The sequence below is a fragment of the Drosophila nasuta genome, chromosome 3 (genome assembly GCF_023558535.2).
Source record: "Drosophila nasuta strain 15112-1781.00 chromosome 3, ASM2355853v1, whole genome shotgun sequence".
Lineage (NCBI taxonomy): Eukaryota > Metazoa > Arthropoda > Insecta > Diptera > Drosophilidae > Drosophila > Drosophila nasuta.
Window position 1 is genome coordinate 17535213 of NC_083457.1, and position 18509 is coordinate 17553721.

General features: G+C 33.8%; 5 protein-coding genes and 1 long non-coding RNA gene across 7 annotated transcripts; 3 read left to right on the forward strand and 3 right to left on the reverse strand.

Annotated features, from left to right (window-relative positions):
- Positions 1–282: 282 nt before the first annotated feature.
- LOC132790937 (cofilin/actin-depolymerizing factor homolog) lies at positions 283–2715 on the reverse strand. Its single transcript, XM_060799697.1, has 4 exons — positions 2570–2715; positions 843–1033; positions 665–770; positions 283–596 (listed from the first exon to the last, which is right to left on the reverse strand). Exons 1-4 carry the CDS (start codon positions 2570–2572, stop codon positions 450–452), a joined length of 447 nt encoding a protein of 148 aa, XP_060655680.1. The 5' UTR covers positions 2573–2715; the 3' UTR covers positions 283–449.
- Positions 1846–2658, forward strand: LOC132790939 (uncharacterized). Its single transcript, XR_009632839.1, has 2 exons — positions 1846–2068; positions 2354–2658. It is a non-coding gene; the product is annotated as an uncharacterized LOC132790939 (long non-coding RNA).
- A 1097-nt stretch (positions 2716–3812) lies between the features above and the next one.
- Positions 3813–4304, reverse strand: LOC132790938 (large ribosomal subunit protein eL38). Its single transcript, XM_060799698.1, has 2 exons — positions 4170–4304; positions 3813–4112 (listed from the first exon to the last, which is right to left on the reverse strand). Exon 2 carries the CDS (start codon positions 4110–4112, stop codon positions 3900–3902), a length of 213 nt encoding a protein of 70 aa, XP_060655681.1. The 5' UTR covers positions 4170–4304; the 3' UTR covers positions 3813–3899.
- Positions 4305–4845: 541 nt separating this feature from the next.
- LOC132789518 (helicase ARIP4) lies at positions 4846–12115 on the forward strand. Its single transcript, XM_060797578.1, is given in 10 exon segments — positions 4846–5259; positions 5686–7096; positions 7098–7379; positions 7381–8324; positions 8544–9118; positions 9173–9371; positions 9431–10136; positions 10190–10313; positions 10572–10805; positions 11254–12115. Coding segments are annotated over 9 exon segments (5172 nt in total). The 5' UTR covers positions 4846–5259; positions 5686–5689; the 3' UTR covers positions 11955–12115.
- A 101-nt stretch (positions 12116–12216) lies between these two features.
- LOC132789519 (uncharacterized) lies at positions 12217–16398 on the forward strand. The gene is made up of 4 exons (XM_060797579.1): positions 12217–12966; positions 13290–13351; positions 14582–14763; positions 14831–16398. The coding sequence occupies exons 1-4, from the start codon at positions 12918–12920 to the stop codon at positions 15675–15677; spliced, it is 1140 nt and encodes a 379-aa protein (XP_060653562.1). The 5' UTR covers positions 12217–12917; the 3' UTR covers positions 15678–16398.
- Positions 16399–16996: 598 nt separating this feature from the next.
- LOC132789612 (muscle LIM protein 1) lies at positions 16997–18079 on the reverse strand. 2 transcript variants are annotated; one of them, XM_060797715.1, is made up of 4 exons: positions 17986–18078; positions 17766–17890; positions 17523–17682; positions 16997–17174 (listed from the first exon to the last, which is right to left on the reverse strand). In XM_060797715.1, the coding sequence occupies exons 2-4, from the start codon at positions 17878–17880 to the stop codon at positions 17171–17173; spliced, it is 279 nt and encodes a 92-aa protein (XP_060653698.1). In that variant the 5' UTR covers positions 17881–17890; positions 17986–18078; the 3' UTR covers positions 16997–17170. The 2 variants fall into 2 exon arrangements, with proteins under 2 accessions (XP_060653698.1, XP_060653699.1); XM_060797716.1 differs by lacking the exon at positions 16997–17174 and having other exon boundaries at positions 17519–17682; positions 17986–18079.
- Between the last annotated feature and the right edge of the window lie 430 nt (positions 18080–18509).

An 18509-nucleotide genomic window follows, 5' to 3' on the forward strand; every position in this document is an offset into this window, starting at 1 on the left:
ATCGGAGAACCTAAAAACTTGTTTTTCGCCTTGAGTTTAAATTCACCGTTAAATTTCCGTGACTCATGACTTGCATTATTCAGCCAGTCTCAGAATACCATTTTATTCAATCTATATAAGGACTTAGGGACGGAAAGAAGTCAGCCAGACACCTGATGACGCATGGGGCATTTTTATTACGCTGCCTTTGTGGTTGTTTTGATTATGATTCGAGTGATTGCGTTTAATATACGTATGTATAGTTATACATACATACCTCATTGATAATAAAAACCCAAGGAATTGTTAAATTAATTTTCTTTATTTATACTGAAAATACAAATTATGTAGAAAATTTTCATACAAATTGGCGATCTTGACCGAATACAAATGTAATCGCTGATTCATGCACATTGTGGATTTTATGTTAAATGCATTGCACAGGCATACTTTCGATCTTGTGTGGTAGTCTATTGACGATCAGTAGCTCGAAGCTTTTCCTCGACGGCTTCACGAGATGCTTCCGACAAATCAGTGGCTTGAATATACTTCTGGACGCCGACCAAGGATTTCTTCAGAGCATCGAAAGAACTGGAATACAACATCTTCTTCTTAACCTGCAATACAAGAAGGAATTTTTCAATTATGGTATTTCGATGGTTTTGTTTATAAGTTTGCTAATTACCTTAGCAGTATCGGGACACCATGACATGAGGAACAACTTTTGCTTCTTTGAGCTCTCTGACGTTCCTTGGCATTGGTGCATGTATTCAAAATCGAAGAGACCATATCTGCAAAAACATAATAGGAAAAAAATTGAAAACCTCTAAGAACGCATCGAATTAATCTTTCAAGTAACTTACCGGCATTCGCCGGGACCGCACTTCTGGATATCATCTAGAAACTGGTCGTATTCACTGTTGCGATCTCCAACAGTTTCTACATCAATTTGCTTTTCATCGCGAATGTAAAAGATGACATAGCGGTGTTTCTTATCCTTTTTGATTTCTTCGTATGTGGTTTTGCATACATCCGAGACAGTTACTCCAGAAGCCTGTAAGAGAAATTATAATACATAAATAAAAATATTTGTTTGTGGACATTTTTGGAATAGTTGAAAAGAAGAATTATCTGGAAACAAAGAACTTTCTCCACTCACAAATCAACCTTAAGCTGTTGTGAAACTGTGCTATCATCTGGTGACGCTTTGTTTGTTGTCCTACTATCACACGATCACGTTCGACAATCAACTTCATATATGCGTCTATATCAACAATTTTCAAGTATCTAAAAGCTTTCGAGATAAGGGCAAATCGAACATTGCCTTTTATGGGGCGCAGTTATGCCAATTATTCAGTTGGATCTTTTTCTTTTCTTTTATGTTCTTCTCTGCTCTTCATAATAAACATAATTTCCATATGCTCACATCCTTCTTCGTCATAAAATGTGTCTACGAAATGTGACAAGCTTTGTACTCTTATACAATTCTTGAATACGCGAATGTATCAACTGTACCCCACCCAAGACGCCTCTTCGAATGGTTATTTCTTCTTTTACATTTTGTTTTGTATATCCAAAACAAATTATTTATAATAATGTAACGCTTTTGAAAATCTTGTGCTAAAAACAAACATATTTTTCCCCATCCATTTTCTTTTGCGCCTCTTGCGCCCATCTCTCAATAAACAAACTTGGAACATAGTGTGCAACCCTTGTGCCGCGATATGTACCTATGTATGTATCTACCCACACATTTGCGAAAATTCGTATGATACAAACACACATGTGTTGGAATGGGAATGGTACACAAATACACAGACACATATACACATGTATATAGTAACACTCAAATACATTATTCAAATTTGCCGGTATACAGTAGGTAAAACCCAAATTACCGATTCTCGTTATGTATTATATTTTATATTAAAAAAATGTATAATTCAAGTGTATTTTTGTAATTTCAATCAAATTATATAGGGTAATGTTAGCATTTTATACAATATGTTCGCAATATACATTAAATTGAAAGTTTTGCATACATGTGCAAAACACACATACATACGTATACAAAACCATGTACACACACGTAAGTGAACAGATGTACCCACATTCATGTATATATACATATTGATAAATTTGGAATTAATATGAGCATTACTCAGCCTACTCTGACTAATGTCTGCACATGTATGTATGTATGCTTTCAATACATAGATACATATACCATACCAAGTATTTATATTTCCGAACTCATACATATGTACATATAAATGTGTGTATATATGAATATATATCCATTTCCGTATACTTATACATACACACAAATGAATATATAATTATATATACATTTTTTTTCTTTATTCATATGTAGCTTTCTACTCTCGACGAAAATGTATGTACATATACATCTAAAAAAAAATATTTTTAGTGCATACTACTAAAATACATACATATATGTATAAAAATACATATACTTTTTACATATTTATGTCTAAATGAATCATCGCATTATGTGCGAGTTGTAAGTAGTACATGTAAATGAAATTATTACAGTATAAAAAAAAGTTTCTTTAGGAATCGTGCTTACCATTTTTTTGCTGCAAAATGTGAGTACTTTTTACCAAATTCGGAAACCAATTGCAATGTATGTATACGCTAAAACACAATTACCGCTTAGCCTTCCGACCGCAACGAACAACCGGACTAATCAATTTGGGTGGTGGTTCACTTGGCTGGATTTATACATGAGTTGTCATCCACACAAAGTTCATGAATTTGGATTCACAAGCTATGGACTTTTTGAAACGGTGGAAATGAAACAAAATATATTTAATTGGAAACACTGATATTTATGTTTATTTTTTTTAATTTAAAAGCAAAAATTAAATAGATAAAAATAAAAATGATTTCTTTTAAAAAAATAACTTCCATTATCTCGTTCCTAATCGCTTCAATAAAAACAATATTTTTTTAATTTAAATATGAAACCAAAATCTATAATCATTCGGTTCAAGTTTTCCCTTTGAATATGAATATGCAGATGAATGCATCAGAACCATATAGTTCGTAAATCCATAAATCCCAAATCTGGACAATCTTTAAGTATTGTTACAAAAAAGTAATCTCTGTTTAATTTGAAAATAATTATATTTTATATTTAATTGATCAGCTTACATGTATTTTTTTATAATCAATCTCTGCAATCTTAATAAGAAAATGTAAAACGCCACTTTATACATATAATTTACAAATAATATGTAAATGATGTCGGAAATCCTTGTAACCAAAAAACGTTTGGCTAGCCGAGTCTATCTAATGCTAAGATTTATTTGTTATTAGTTGAAGTTTGCTCTTCCATAGTACTTACCGGTCGAAACGAAATATATTTGTACGCCAAAAACGCTTTGTTAACCCTTTTAAATCCCCAAGCTCATAAAAAGAATCAAGCAAATAGCACTCCTTGATACTTTGATAACTTCAAAATTCAACTCCGTTGGTTACGTGGAATTGTTGCAAATCTATTACGCCAACTAGAGAGTTCAACCCAGACTCACCTGCGGCGCTGCTTATATTATTATTAAGTAATATTCCCACTTGATTACATTTACAAAGTCAACTTTTTGTATCAGAGTTTCACGTGGGGGAAGCGGGCTTCAACAACTTATTTACCACTCAAGCAACACAATTGCAAAGACTGCAAACATTACAAACATTTGCACTGCTAGTCTCGTGTATATATTTTTGCACACAAATGTGAGTACGTACACATTTTGAATATTATATACTACATTTAAATGATGCATACACGTGAACATAAGTAAACACAGGTGTTATGTTTTAAACTGCTACTTTTCCATGTTTTATTCCTCGAAGAATATTCATCGAAATACAAGTTTGAAGTATAAATTTCTGCTGGTTTACTTGACTTCCTTCACTTGCAGACCTGGTGGCAGGGACTGCTTAATTTTGTCGGCCTTCTCCTTATCTTGCACCACGAGCGTGTAAAGGAAGCGGGAGCAACGAATCTTGAACTTGGTGTTCGATGGGTTCTTCTTTATTTTCACAGCACGCGCATCGGAGCGACGGGCCTTGTTCAGGAAGTCTTTTACTTCTTTGATTTCACGTGGCATCTGTGAATTAAAATCAGCTTTAGTTTACGCACATTTATATTTTATTCATTCACTTACATTGGTATTTTTTTATAAAATCAAATCACCAACATGTATTTACCCTACCAATAGGGAAAAGGAAAGAACTAATATTTTGTGAGTTTCCGGTTGTCTAATCGAAGCAGGGTTGCTTTTGCATTGGTTAAGAAAGTTATCGAAAATTTAAATAACACGTTTCCACTTATCGAGTGATATATAAAACAATGATCAAATTTGCTAGCTTTTGTATTTTTAATTTTAAATTGAGCAAATAAATAATATTAATACTATATGCAAATACATTTTTTAACGCCAAATAAAATAAAATAGGTTGATTGTATGAAAGAAGCTATATTTATTATATTAAATGTAATGTATTAGTTAGTATTGGAAAATATTCTATCAAGACAACTTCAAAGATTTGTTAAATTTTAATATTAGGGAATATTGCACAAACAACATTAAACAATAGAAGCTCTTTTTCGAAATGAATCTGTTATTGTGGGAGGGAAATTATTTTCCAAATAAAAATATACTGCTTTAGTTATCTAATTATTCAATCACCTCTACAATTAAATTAAATTTAAGAATATAATATCTGAATCAGAAAAATCGTGCTTATCTACATTCCTTATTATAATTACGGTATTATACCAGACTCGTGTTAAGCGATATATCGATATACACACAATGCATGAAAATATGTATGTATGTTATTAAATAGAATACAGTAGATATACATATTTTTATCATGAGAAAAGCGAAATTTGTTTGAACATTGAAAACAATTAAGAAATTATTGCAATTGAGCTGTCATGGTTTTCATAGAACTGTTGTAGTTACCTGTGAATGTAAACAATATGAAGAAAACAATTGATATACTATGTTAACTATGCACGAAGCATATGATTATACAGACTTACATGTCTTCATACCTCCATATGTACATACATATAATGAAAACTAAAAACTTGATCTCAATTCTGAGTCGCCGGCAATAATTGTGTTTTGTTTATGTGTGTAACATGTGTAACGAACACCGATTCTCTTGGAATAAAATGCTATATATCCATTACAAAAGAAATCATATAAATACGACGTAAGGAACATTCTATAAATAAGACATTTGGTAAGTACTTAATTTAAAATAAACAATCATTTACTCCATGACTTGACTTTTTAAATATTTACTTATGTCTAAAATTACTCTGCAATCAAAATAATACAACTACTAGGATCTACCTCCCTATGAGCTGTGATTTATTAGCATAATTAATGATTCCTAAGAAAGACTTAAACAGTTTTTTATAATCCGACGATTGAATACTCTGACTGGGAAATGTGAAATGTTGTACATGTCTGCCATTTTTTATTTACTAAACGATTTCTAAATTTACACATTGATCCTTCTCAGATTGAACAAATTGTGCCGATTTGTAAAATATATTTAAATTTAAAGTTTTAATAAATTTATATGGATGAAATTTGTTTTATCATATGGACATTTTTCCTAAAAATCTTAACATATCTAATAATGTGCCTTTTGTATTTGTAGGTAAATGCAAAGTTTTAAAATGGAAGATGGAAATCAGGGCCGTGTTCAGGATACAAACATGATTGAAAATGATGGTATACCTAAGCCGGATCCTCGTACAAATGTTTTTGGTTATCAAACGCCAAATAATATGTTAAGCCATCGTAATTTGATGACCAGTCATGCCGAGATGATTGCCAATCATCCACATTTGATGCCTAGCCTTCCGGAGATGTCAAATAATCATCCAGAGTTGTCAGCTAATCTTCAAGAGAGGATGGCCAGTCATTCAGAGTTGATGGTCAATCATCCCGAGAGAGTTGTCAATCATGCAGAATTAATTGCTAATCAGGAGAGGATTATGAATCATCCGGAAATGTTAGCCAGACATCAGGAAAGAACTGTCAGTCACGCAGAGTTGATTGCCAATCAGGAGAGGATTGCCAACCATTCAGAATTATTAGCGAATCATCAGGAGAGAATTGCCAATCACGCAGAAATGATTGCAAATCAACAGGGAAGGCTTGTCAATCACGCAGAGTTGCTTGCCAATCATGCGTTAGCGAATCATGCGGAAATGCTGGCAAATCGTTCCGAGTTGATGGCGAATCACCACGCCTTAGATATTGGAGGAAGAACTACTGCCACGACTAATATAGGAAACATGATGCCCTCTATCTTAAATCCATACGCACCCAACGAAAGTTTGCCGGATGCAACGACCAACAATCCATCACTTGTGCCTCCTTCTGCCCATGGTCAAAAACGAAAAAATACACAAAATAAGGATGAGAATGCAAGCAACAAGAAGAACATGTTGTCAGCTGCAACAGCAGCTGAGGAGAAGAAAAATAATCACCTAAGGAAAAATATACGAGATGTGATGAACGAGAACAATTTGGATACGACAACGCTGGCAGCTCAACGCGAAGAATCGGAACGATTAGCTCGAGTTGCCGATCAACAGAAATCGATGCGAGAAATTCGCAAACAGGCCGTGCAACAGAACTTCTTTCGCATTTTAAACTTTGAAGACTCCGATGAAGTTAAGAGTCCCGTAGATAATCCTATTGTCTTGCCGGATGATGAATTGGCATCAGTGACATGTGATGAAACGAGCAGTAGTTTAAGTTGCAGCATGGATGATGTTTTAGATAAAGACACTAGCAACGAACCAACAAATGAAGTAGTTACAATTGATGATAGTTCTGATGATGATTGCATATTGTTGTCGGAGGAGGAAGAGGAGGAGGATTACAATGAAAGTGACGATGCTACGAACAGTGGTTTGCATGTCAAGGATATGTATAATATACCCGATGAGTATGGCCGAGTTGTTGTGAATATTGCACACCCCGAGGGTGAAGAAACGTTATACTTGGCTCCTCAGATTGCTAAAGTTATCAAACCCCATCAAATTGGCGGCGTGCGTTTTTTTATACGACAACATCATTGAATCGACAAGAAGATTTCAAAAATCCAGCGGCTTCGGTTGCATACTCGCTCATTCCATGGGGCTGGGCAAAACCTTGCAAGTTGTTTCCTTCTGTGATATATTTTTAAGACACACTTCGGCCAAGACCGTGCTCTGCGTGATGCCAATTAATACTCTACAAAATTGGCTAAGCGAGTTCAATATGTGGATACCACGCCACTCAGAAGATCACAACATTCGTCCACGTAATTTCGATATTTTTGTGCTGAACGATCAGCAAAAAAAATCTGACTGCTCGAGCAAAGGTAATTCTGAATTGGGTGCACAATGGTGGAGTTCTATTGATAGGCTACGAATTGTTTCGCTTACTCGCCCTGAAGTTGGTAACGACGCGCAAGAAGAAGGGGAAAAATCTGCACCATGATGCACATGATACGAGCAAGGATCTAATGAATATGGCATTTGAAGCATTGGTAAAGCCCGGTCCGGATTTGGTAATTTGCGATGAAGGACATCGCATCAAGAACTCGCATGCTGGCATCTCACTTGCATTGAAACAAATACGAACTCGTCGTCGCATTGTTCTCACCGGATATCCACTACAAAATAATTTATTGGAGTACTGGTGCATGGTGGACTTTGTGCGTCCTAACTATCTTGGTACTCGTACTGAGTTCTGCAACATGTTTGAGAGGCCAATACAGAATGGTCAATGTGTCGACTCGACTCCCGATGATATCAAGCTAATGAGATATAGAGCGCATGTTCTGCATTCTTTGCTTTTGGGTTTTGTGCAACGACGTTCACATACTGTACTCCAAACAACTTTACCACAAAAGTTGGAGTATGTTATCCTCGTGCGAATGACGCCTTTTCAACGCAAGCTTTACGATACCTTCATGACGGATGTGGTGCGTAAGAAGGCATTTCCCAATCCATTGAAAGCTTTTGCAGTCTGTTGTAAGATTTGGAATCATCCCGATGTTTTGTACAACTTTCTAAAAAAATGTGAGACTGATTTAGATTTAGAAATTGATGAAGAATCTGCCAAGGCCTCTGCAAATTCAAGCGTTGAGCCAGGAGCGAGTAATGTTGCTGCACCAATAATCTCTCAGAGCACTGAACTCAAACCTAATTTGAATGGACCTCCAAATCAACCGACAACTAACGTTGGCTTTAATAACTCTGCTAACTCTGAATTAAATAAAAACTACGCAGATAAAAGGTAAACTCATTTGTATATAAATAATATTAGATTTTCAAATATTTATTTTAAAATAAGTTTTTAAAGAAACGAATATAGAAGAATCGCGAAATAGATCTTAAATTCTAAATTATATATAGTCGATCGTTTAGATGATCGAAGATGTTTCATATTGTAAATAGAACACTACATATATGCAATCGTATCGGGAATAATATATATTTTATATTTATCTCATAGCTACTGCGCGCAAAAGGAGGATCAACTCAACAACTATAGTAACTACAATGCAGAAGGCAAAGGCAATTATTGGTTGGATTCTACAATGCTGTCGAAGCCGAGCTATGTGGAGGTTATAAAGCCAACAGATACGAATATGACAAAAGATTTTGAAACTATCACTGGCTCATCGCAAATTGTTGATTTGGATACGAATGAAATCAAAACTGTGGAAAGAAATACGTTGCCTATTCCCGTAAATCAACAACACGCATTAAATGCTGGCGATAATTCTACAAAGAGCCTTAACAGTATTAACAATGACGCAATAAAGAAAGTCGTCAAACCAAAAAGAAATGACGAGTTCTCATGTTCCTGGGCTCTTGACATTATGAAGAACTACGTGCCCGACCAAATATCCAATTCACCTAAAATGGAGATATTTTTTTGCATTATGAAGGAGAGCATATTTATGGGCGATCGTATATTGTTATTTAGTCAAAGTCTGCTAACATTGAATCTGATCGAAGGTTTCCTAAAATCAAGTTATGTGCCAGGTAGCACAGAGTTTTGGATCCGCAATTTTTCCTATTTCCGTAAGTATTTAATTATTTTTTAATAATCACAAATAATTAAACATTTTTTCAAAGGACTCGATGGCTCGACCTCCTCACAGGAAAGAGAGAGACTTGTAAATGAGTTCAACGCGAATCGTAATATTAAGCTCTTCTTAATATCTACCAGAGCGGGTTCTTTGGGTATCAACTTGACTGGCGCAAACCGAGTTATCATATTTGATGCCAGCTGGAATCCTTGCCACGACACACAAGCTGTATATAGAATCTATCGGTATGTAAAGTTAATAACATTATATTTTTGGAATCAGTCCTAATATATTTGCGTTGCAGTTATGGTCAAACAAAACCATGTTATGTGTACAGAATTGTCATGGATAAATGCCTGGAAAAGAAGATTTATGATCGACAAATCAAAAAGCAAGGAATGTCGGATAGAATTGTTGATGAGTGCAATCCCGAGGCACATTTATCAATGAAAGATATCACAAATTTATGCCACGATTACAGCTCAGATGATGAGCGTGCGGAGGGTGAAGTTGATAAATCTGATGAGGCCAAGGCAACTGCGTCAACAGCTCAAACTGGATCGGCAACTCCAACTGAATCAGCAACTACAACTGAATCCGCTACTACAACTGAATCAGCAACTACATCTGCGTCTGCCCCTGCAACTGAAACTGAAACTGCATCTACATCTGCATCGGCAACTGAAACTTCAACACCAACTTCAACTCCAACGACAGCGAAGATAAAAGACGATCCCTCAGTTCCGACAACCACGCATTTGGATCCCATAATTAATACCATTATTGAATTGCATAAGAACTATATAACAAAAGATCCCTTCCTTCATGAAAGTTTACTGGTTGATCAGAAGGACAGACAGTTGTCGCAAGCTGAGAAAAGACAGGCACATCGAAGTTATGAGCTTGAAAAGAAAGCATCCGTGAATCAAAAACTCACGTATACTTCAGGGAAAATGCAATATAAAATTGTGAACAACGATGGCACTGTTGTTACTCGACCCGTCGCATCGGTAAGGCGTAGCAAATTTCTATTTATTATATTATTAAATATCATTTTATATAGATAAAACCAATTCAGACAAAGAAAACAAACAGTACTGTGACTGGAGGTCGCTCGACACGATGGATTCCTGCTGAAGTGTGGCAAAGGCAAGGCATGACCGCTCAGGAAATGACATTGCCACTTGGTAAGAATTGATATATATTTCGATTTACTGCTTTAAAGTTTTAACTAGCTTAAGAGGTTAAGGTAATGGAGAGACTATCGAGTTATATTAAACTTTTATTGAATCAGTTAAGAGAAATTTGATTGTGTAATTTACTAGACATTGAAATTTAACTTTAATACCTCTCCTATTACTAAAAGACTATATATACTATACTCTCTATACATATTCTAATATAATTTATTTACAATAATCGCTTACACATTTATTTTTAATTAGATGTTGTCATTCCAACAAATTCATCGGAGAAATCAAACATAATACTCAAAGCGGGACAAAGGGTTATGGTGTTAAAATCAACAAAAGGCATCTACATGCAATTGGATAGTGGCAAAATTATTGCAATTCGGACAACTTCCAAGCGCACCGATGATAAGAGTAGCAAAGATGACGTGATTGACATAACATCTGATTGTGATGCAGATACGCCCAAGCCCAAGTCATCAGAGCCAGGTAAGACAAGTAATAACACTTAAAAACTTAAAAATAGTCGTGACAATCAGTAATCAGTATTAGAACTTCAGATAATTCCCGAATCTTAAATCAACAGCTGTTATTAATAATTTATTTTTAGAATTTGTAGTTTACCTGATTCAATCAAAATTTGTATAGTTCTTTCTTTGTGTTCCTACTGTAAACATACTAGCTTCTAAATCGTAATTTGTTATTTTTGAGATCAAAGCGTTGTCACTTTTACCTTTACCTTATTTAGTTTGTAGATCTTATTGCACAGAGATAGATGTGTATGGTTGCTTGTCTCCATCAAGAATAGGAGCTAGTGATACATTTTTTGTTTGTTATATACAACATTAAATTATAAAATAAGTGGCGCGTATAACAAACAAACAAAAATAAAATAAAATTGTAATAAATTTTAAATGAATTTACATGTACTTTTCAGAAAAAACGACGGATAAATCTACCGAACAAACCTCAAATGGCGTGGCCGCTACTAAAGAGTGCCCACAACGCGAGGCCACAGATACAACTTCTTTCACGAGCACTGGAAGCATCAGCGATTTGCAGCAACCAAAACCACAAATATCACAGACTAATAACCATAATCAAAGCGTCGAAAGTAATGCAGCAACAATATTGCAACAACCGATGCCGGAAAATGTAGAATATCAAAAGCAACAACAGCTTTATAAGCATGAAGCGCAGTTGCCCATTACCGAATCCTATAATAGTTCCATTAACGTTCAGCCGAATACATCACATGCACAAACAACTCCATCAACTAATCTACCCAATAATGAATTTACTGAGAATTCCTATTTTGCTGGCAAAAATGTGCAGCATCCATTTCCTCCCCAATATTATACTAATTATTACGACAATAAGAGCACGCCGACAACGCCCGCAAATTATCATCTCAACAATTACACGCCCTACGGTCATTTCAATTTCTCTCCCTATCATTCCAACTTCCATTCATCGCCTGGTTATAGTGGTAGCTCTGCAGCATATATTAACTCCAATGTGTTTCCGAGACAACCATGGAATGCCGTTGGTAATCATCAGACGAGCAATGAATCGATTCGTCAGCAGCAATATATGGGAAATACAACATACCCAATCAATGAATGGTCCTCACAATAAACAAATTGTAATCAAATAACAAACACAACACCCACTATGTATTTCTTGAATTCACTTTTGACTAATTTATTTATTAGACTAGATGAAAATTATCTTGAAATGTAGCACTAAATACAAAATAAGATTAGTTTGTCATTCCAAACAGATAAAGTTTATTAATAATAAATAAAATTAGGTATATATATCTATATACATAATATATATATATATATATAGAAATATATATATATAAAAAGTGAAATTTGTATTATTGCAGTTTGATGGTGTAATGTTTGTTAATACATATAAGGGAGAATACTAATCGCAATGATCAGTTCTTGGAGAAGAACATAAGGAACTAAAAGCTTCGTGGGGCATTGTTATGGTTAATGGATGCATTGGCAGATCTAATAGTAAGGATGGCTACTTTTGTCTCTATAATGTGTTACCCATATGCCAATGTACTCATCCAATAATAGAAACCGTCTGTATTTCATTTTCAAAGAAAGTAAGTTTTTCTTTAACTCACAATATTACAACGAAAAAATACAAGAGCAAAACGTGATGTGAAAGTTGTTCATGCATGTAGTGTTCTGCTTCAGAGATCCGACAATGTTAATTCGAGCAATTTGATGCTGCAGAGATTAATATGCGATGTTTTGATACCTCGCAGCTTACTTATAAAATTTCCATTATTATTTTTATTATTTTACATCTCTCATTTATAATAATCTGAATATAATCTGAAATATGTTATCATGTTCTGTTTAAGTTTTAATATCCAAGTTTTCTGAGTAATTGTTATAATAACCAGTCGAATAAATAGTAAGCGAAATAATTTTCTTATGTGTTGAGAGTCTTCAAGATAATTTGAGGGTATTTATAAGTCGTCATTTGTTTGTTGCAGATAGAAAACTAAATATTGTAGTCTGCCTACCTCATGTGTATATTAATATTTAATCGCTGGCAGTGAAGTTTACCATCATGTTCGGGCAACATCTTTGGACCATCAATATTATATATATTGCTTTTGGTAAAAATTAAAACTTTAATTAATGTGACATTATAGTTTTTCAAAAAAGTTTGATCTTAAAAGAACACGTGCAATAATAATATGCTAAGAATATAAAATTCTATGAAACTGATTTTATGAACTGTCGAATCTTAATACCAAATTTAAGCGAGTCTTAATAAATAAAAAGGACTTCTCTAAATGTGCTACAAACATTATTTTCATGTACAAAAATGTATTACAATAATCAATTTGAATTTAAAATTGATAAATTATTTTTTACGTTGTGAAATGAAAAATATTTGAATTTATTCGGGCAATCAATTTGGTTCGTTCAATTTCAGGTATAATAATTGTTGCATATGCAGCAATTATATTGGCAGACAATGTTCGACCACAATCGGGGGTAAGTACGGTAATCCTAAAAAAAAGTATGCATTTGCTCAATAGGGACTACAAATGCAAATTTTTTCATTTAACTAGAAAAATATGAAACATCACCTATCCTTAATCTGTTTTTAGCTAATTAAAGCTAATAAATAATTTTATTAAATAATTATTTCTAAGAGCACAAAAAGCTTTCTTCAGCATGTGGGTTGCGGTTTACTATATTATTGGATGCCTATACATTGAATGCCATCAAACATAGTGTACATGCATTGTGCACTTTAATGAGGATCCTATTATGATTATGGCTAAAAATTCTTTGTACTCTTTTTAAAAATTTTTAAATTATAATTTCCTAATTATCCTATATTTGTGAGTTAATCCTTTTCAAGAAGAATTTGCATCAGTTATGGGGTAAAACCTTTTTCGAGAAAATATCATAAGTGAGTCTTTATTTTAATTGTTTTATTATTATTATTATTATTATTATTATTATTATTATTATTATTATTATTATTATTATTATTATTATTATTATTATTATTATTATTATTATTATTATTATTATTATTATTATTATTATTATTATTATTATTATTATTATTATTATTATTATTATTATTATTATTATTATTATTATTATTATTATTATTATTATTATTATTATTATTATTATTATTATTATTATTATTATTTCAAGATGCATATAATTACATTTGTCAAGTGTTATAAGTTAGTATCTTTTAATCCAAAAAGGCAATAATTTAATTCTAAAATAAGTTAAAAATTTTGTTTCAAATACATTTTGCAATATACATGAATGGATCATTACAGTATATGCCAACTTTTATACCCCCTACCCATACGGTAGAAGGGTATTATACATAACTTTGTGCCGGCAGGAAATGTATGTAACAGGCATAAGGAGGCATCTCCGACCCTATAAAGTAAATATATTCCTGATCAGCGTCAACAGCCAAGACGATCTAACCGTATCCGTCTGTCCATTTGTTATGTTCACACGCAGATCAAGTTTGTTTCAAACACCACAAACCGACAGAACTCGAAAACCAAGCTTAATTATAAAGCTTTAGTCTTTTAAAGCTAGTTTTGGTATATACAAAATAATTATAGTCTTTGTGATTTCCTAAAATTTAGAATAAAACCATAAAACTTATATTATGAAAATGTGAAATTGACTTTTAATATACTTATTACTTTTTTTATCTCTTTTCATGTTGATCCAAAGGCTTTCTATGTTTACAATCCTCTAGGTCATAGTCAACCAAATAAGCTGCGAAAGCTTTACTGGTATTCGATGGGACAACCGATCTTAACTCCTAGGAAACAACGAATGGCTAGCTTTCAGATGAAGCAACGATATCAAAATATTCCGATTAAAATTACCTCAACCTTTACGAATCCAGTGAGGTAAGTTTGTTTAGTATAAAATAACATCTTTCTTTTAAAATAACTATTAAATTGCATTACATTTAAGGAACACTTATCGCAATGCCTATGATGCCTCAATATCTGCAAGTGCATTGAAGTCATATATGAATTCGGTCAGCTTACCAACGACGGCATTACCAAAGAATTCACCAAGATTTCAGCCCAGCAACCCATATGATGAGCCCACTTATGAGGATAACAAAAGTTGCGTAGAGAAGAATATTACAATGGCGGCTCAGCACAGTGGAATAACAGTGGCACAACATCTGCGACCAGTGCAGATTACTTCCGTGCCGTATAACATTCCCCCAATCACTCCACTTCCAATTGTACCTTATGTATCCCATACCTACTTTACCCTTGATGATGTTGTCATTCCCAGTTCTTCTGAGAACCTGCTCTATTACAAGCCCGAAGAGAAGCAAATAATTCCCGAGGTTACACCGCCTCCCTTAACTACACAAAGAAGTAAATCCGCTGAAAGTCCGTTAATCGACATCTTTAATATTTTTGGCATTGAGCCAGAGGAGAAACCCATAGAAGAAAAACCCCAAGAATTAGTCAGGGATTCAGAGATAACCACAACATCATGGATGCCAGTTACAATGAATATCATAAAAAATGAAACCAAAATGGACATAAAACCTTTTAAGCCAATGTCATTAAGCCAAACTATGGTTGAGAACGTATTGAATATTGTAACCAACCATAAAAATTCAACCCTAATACCAGAAATTGAAACCGTCGCGAACTCAAGCAAAGAACTATGTAAAGATTGTTTGAAAGATGAAATATTGACAACTTTGAGTCCCATATTGAATGAGATTGAAGACAAAAAGATTGAGAAAACAAAAGAAAAGAATCCAGTAAAAAAATATGAAAGACATCGATAATCAAAGTAATAGTTTAAGTAGTTTAAAAACCCTCACATCCACAACATTCATCGGCTTGCTAACATCGAAGTTGAAAATTGCTCAAAATCACAAGAAATTCTCACCCATCTCATTAAAGAAATACTCAACGACGACAGCTCCTCCAGTATCTTCTACAACAAAAGCTGCTCTTCGAAAATCCAGACGAACTAAAAACTATTCGAGGCAAAGAAAAGTTGACGCCAATTTAACCAGATTGAATAACTATAATCTGACGAATGCCAAGTCAACTTATTCAAAAATATTACGACCCACTTTAAAAGTAAATCTTAAAGATATAGATAAAGATAAAATACAAACTGTAAATGTGACAGATACAACATCTTATTCAATTTCAACCCAAGCGCCAGTTAGGGAATACCCCAAAAACTGTGAGAAATACCCCAGCTCCAAGAATGATGAGTACTTCAACTTCTAGTGAATCTCCGCCTTTGTCTGCGGAATCTGCCATTATGACCATATCGAATGCTAATGGTAGACACCTCAGAGGATCCATGCCGACATTCAGAAAGCGTTTAGCCGAAACACATAAAAGATTCGCTCCAACTACCGATATGCCTCAATTGCCTATTGAACTCTATTTTAACAAACTCTCTAAAACTCAGTAGGCTACCATACTTTGTTTGCATAAAAACTATCATTAAATTTATTTATAATTATTATTGAATAAAGGTGCAAAATACTCAACTATTTATTTTTATTATATAGGTTTTTTTTGTAAACACTCAATATTGTAAATTATTTATTAGGAATTATAATATCTATTAAATAAGAATTATTTACAATTTTATATTTTAAAAATAAGATGAATAATTTGCAATACTTATTGCTACATATTTTCATTCACTTAGGTCATCATCGAAAAAGTTTATAGGAATAATATCGAATATGGAATACGCTTGCAGATTGTTGCTACGACGCGGGCTATATGTATACATCCAAAAAAGCTTTTCATCCGAAAATTATATGCCGTATAAGAACAAGCAGAACCTATACCAATATTTATTTCAGAATAGCTACAAAACTGAGAACACGATAGAACGTCAAACAAACAGACTAGCATGTTGATTTTCCTTCACCACCTTGAATCAAGAAAATCGAATATATATATGCATTTATATATATATATGCTTGTATATACACATACATAGAGTACTTGATGAGGTTTGACACACCTCCTGCAACAAATGTATAGCGACAGAATTGTAATATAGTCGTATACGTGATTTTTTGACTACTTGTCTATTTTTCAGCTATTCAAATTAAAAACACTATGAATGTATATTTTAAATATTAAGTTCTATTTTAAAATTCCTTTTATTAGGTTACAGTCAGTGATGAAAATGAATACAAAAATAATTTTTACCGTAGAATTTATATATATCTGGATAAATATAACACATAGGGTCAAGACGATTGGTTGTTGACTTTAACAAAATTGGTCAGGAACCGCTCTATCTGAAAGTGCACAGAAATAAATTCAAATTAGTATGAATTGTGATTTATAGCTTTGGAAATATATTGGCTGCTTGTACCCGATATACACAAAATTGGCTGCTCTCTCTCTTTGTTTATAACTTTTTGCTTAAGTATTTACATACTCCCTCTTTCTCTAAATTGGATTGGAATCTTTGATAGTATGGACTAAGCTCAAGAGCGAAATCACGTGCGTTCTGTTGTAATCCTATATCAATTTGAAGTTTATTCTATGCATATCGTAGTGTACAGATATTGTGATATATATATATAAAGTATATATCGGGTAGCGCACATTCGAATACTTTTCCGGATTTACAGAATGCTTACTCTCTATTTAAATGTGCCCCCGAGTCCATCGACAGGCAACCAGCACCACCGCCAAAGCCGTATCCCTTAGGACCGTACTTGCGTCCGTGGCAGTTTTTGCAGAACAGTTCCTTCTCGTGCTCAGTGCAGTTTGTCGAGTCCAGAGCCTTGTTGCACATACCTAAGGAACAAGATAATATTGGTAAGAGTCCGGTTTGCTTCCATGAATCTTGTGACGCGGGAGGAGGGGAAGGAAATACTTACTGCACTTGAAGCAAGTCTTATGGAATTTGTAACCACCAGCAACGCGCTCCTCGGCAGCGTATACCGACTTGCCGCACGCTGGGCACTTGGGAGTCTCTACGGGAACGAAAGGCATTTTGTGATGTCTGCAAAGAGTCGAAGCAACAACAATAATAATAAATATACATATATGTATATATGTAGATAGTATATAGCTTAGTTTTGGCTATAGTATACATACCGTAGGTAGACTTGTAACGAAGTTCCTGTCTGTCAAAGATGCTGCCGACTGAACTGGAAAGATTCTGTACACTGGTAGTCTATATTTGTGGATGCACACGGCACAACAAGAAAATACATTTTGCGTAAGAAACACAGCAATAAACTGATGAGTATAATCGAATATTTCGCCTCGGCGCTGAATACCACCAACAACAACAATCGTTTACAACAATGCTACAATTACTTTAAACCCGAATTCCCCCCCTTAAAGACTCCTCCCCAACTGATATTGATAAGTCGGTCTAAATGGATACCAGGCAAAGGTGCATATATGGTTGTGAGCCACTGTAGCTGCTTACATATATAGACATAAATATACCTTCGCCCGCTGTACATATTTATGAGCAATACTCTTATTATTATAACAATTTATATTTATGTGCAAACACTCACAATCATATCCACATGTGCAATATGCATATACATGTACTTAGTATAAATAGATCATTAATAATGCACACATTTGTGTGTATGTCTAAACAT

Bases quoted from the DNA above. Each gene is read 5' to 3' on its own strand.
- LOC132789519 (XM_060797579.1), top strand. From the start codon at position 12,918: ATGTTCGGGCAACATCTTTGGACCATCAATATTATATATATTGCTTTT. The intron at 13,352-14,581 runs GTAAGTACGGTA...GTTGATCCAAAG, and splicing joins ATGTTCGACCACAATCGGGG to GCTTTCTATGTTTACAATCC. The intron at 14,764-14,830 runs GTAAGTTTGTTT...ATTACATTTAAG, and splicing joins ACCTTTACGAATCCAGTGAG to GAACACTTATCGCAATGCCT.
- LOC132790937 (XM_060799697.1), bottom strand. The intron at 771-842 runs GTAAGTTACTTG...ATGTTTTTGCAG, and splicing joins TGCGGTCCCGGCGAATGCCG to ATATGGTCTCTTCGATTTTG. The intron at 597-664 runs GTAATTAGCAAA...CTTGTATTGCAG, and splicing joins GGTGTCCCGATACTGCTAAG to GTTAAGAAGAAGATGTTGTA.
- LOC132790938 (XM_060799698.1), bottom strand. From the start codon at position 4,112: ATGCCACGTGAAATCAAAGAAGTAAAAGACTTCCTGAACAAGGCCCGT.
- LOC132789612 (XM_060797715.1), bottom strand. From the start codon at position 17,880: ATGCCTTTCGTTCCCGTAGAGACTCCCAAGTGCCCAGCGTGCGGCAAG. The intron at 17,683-17,765 runs GTAAGTATTTCC...CTTGTTCCTTAG, and splicing joins TAAGACTTGCTTCAAGTGCA to GTATGTGCAACAAGGCTCTG.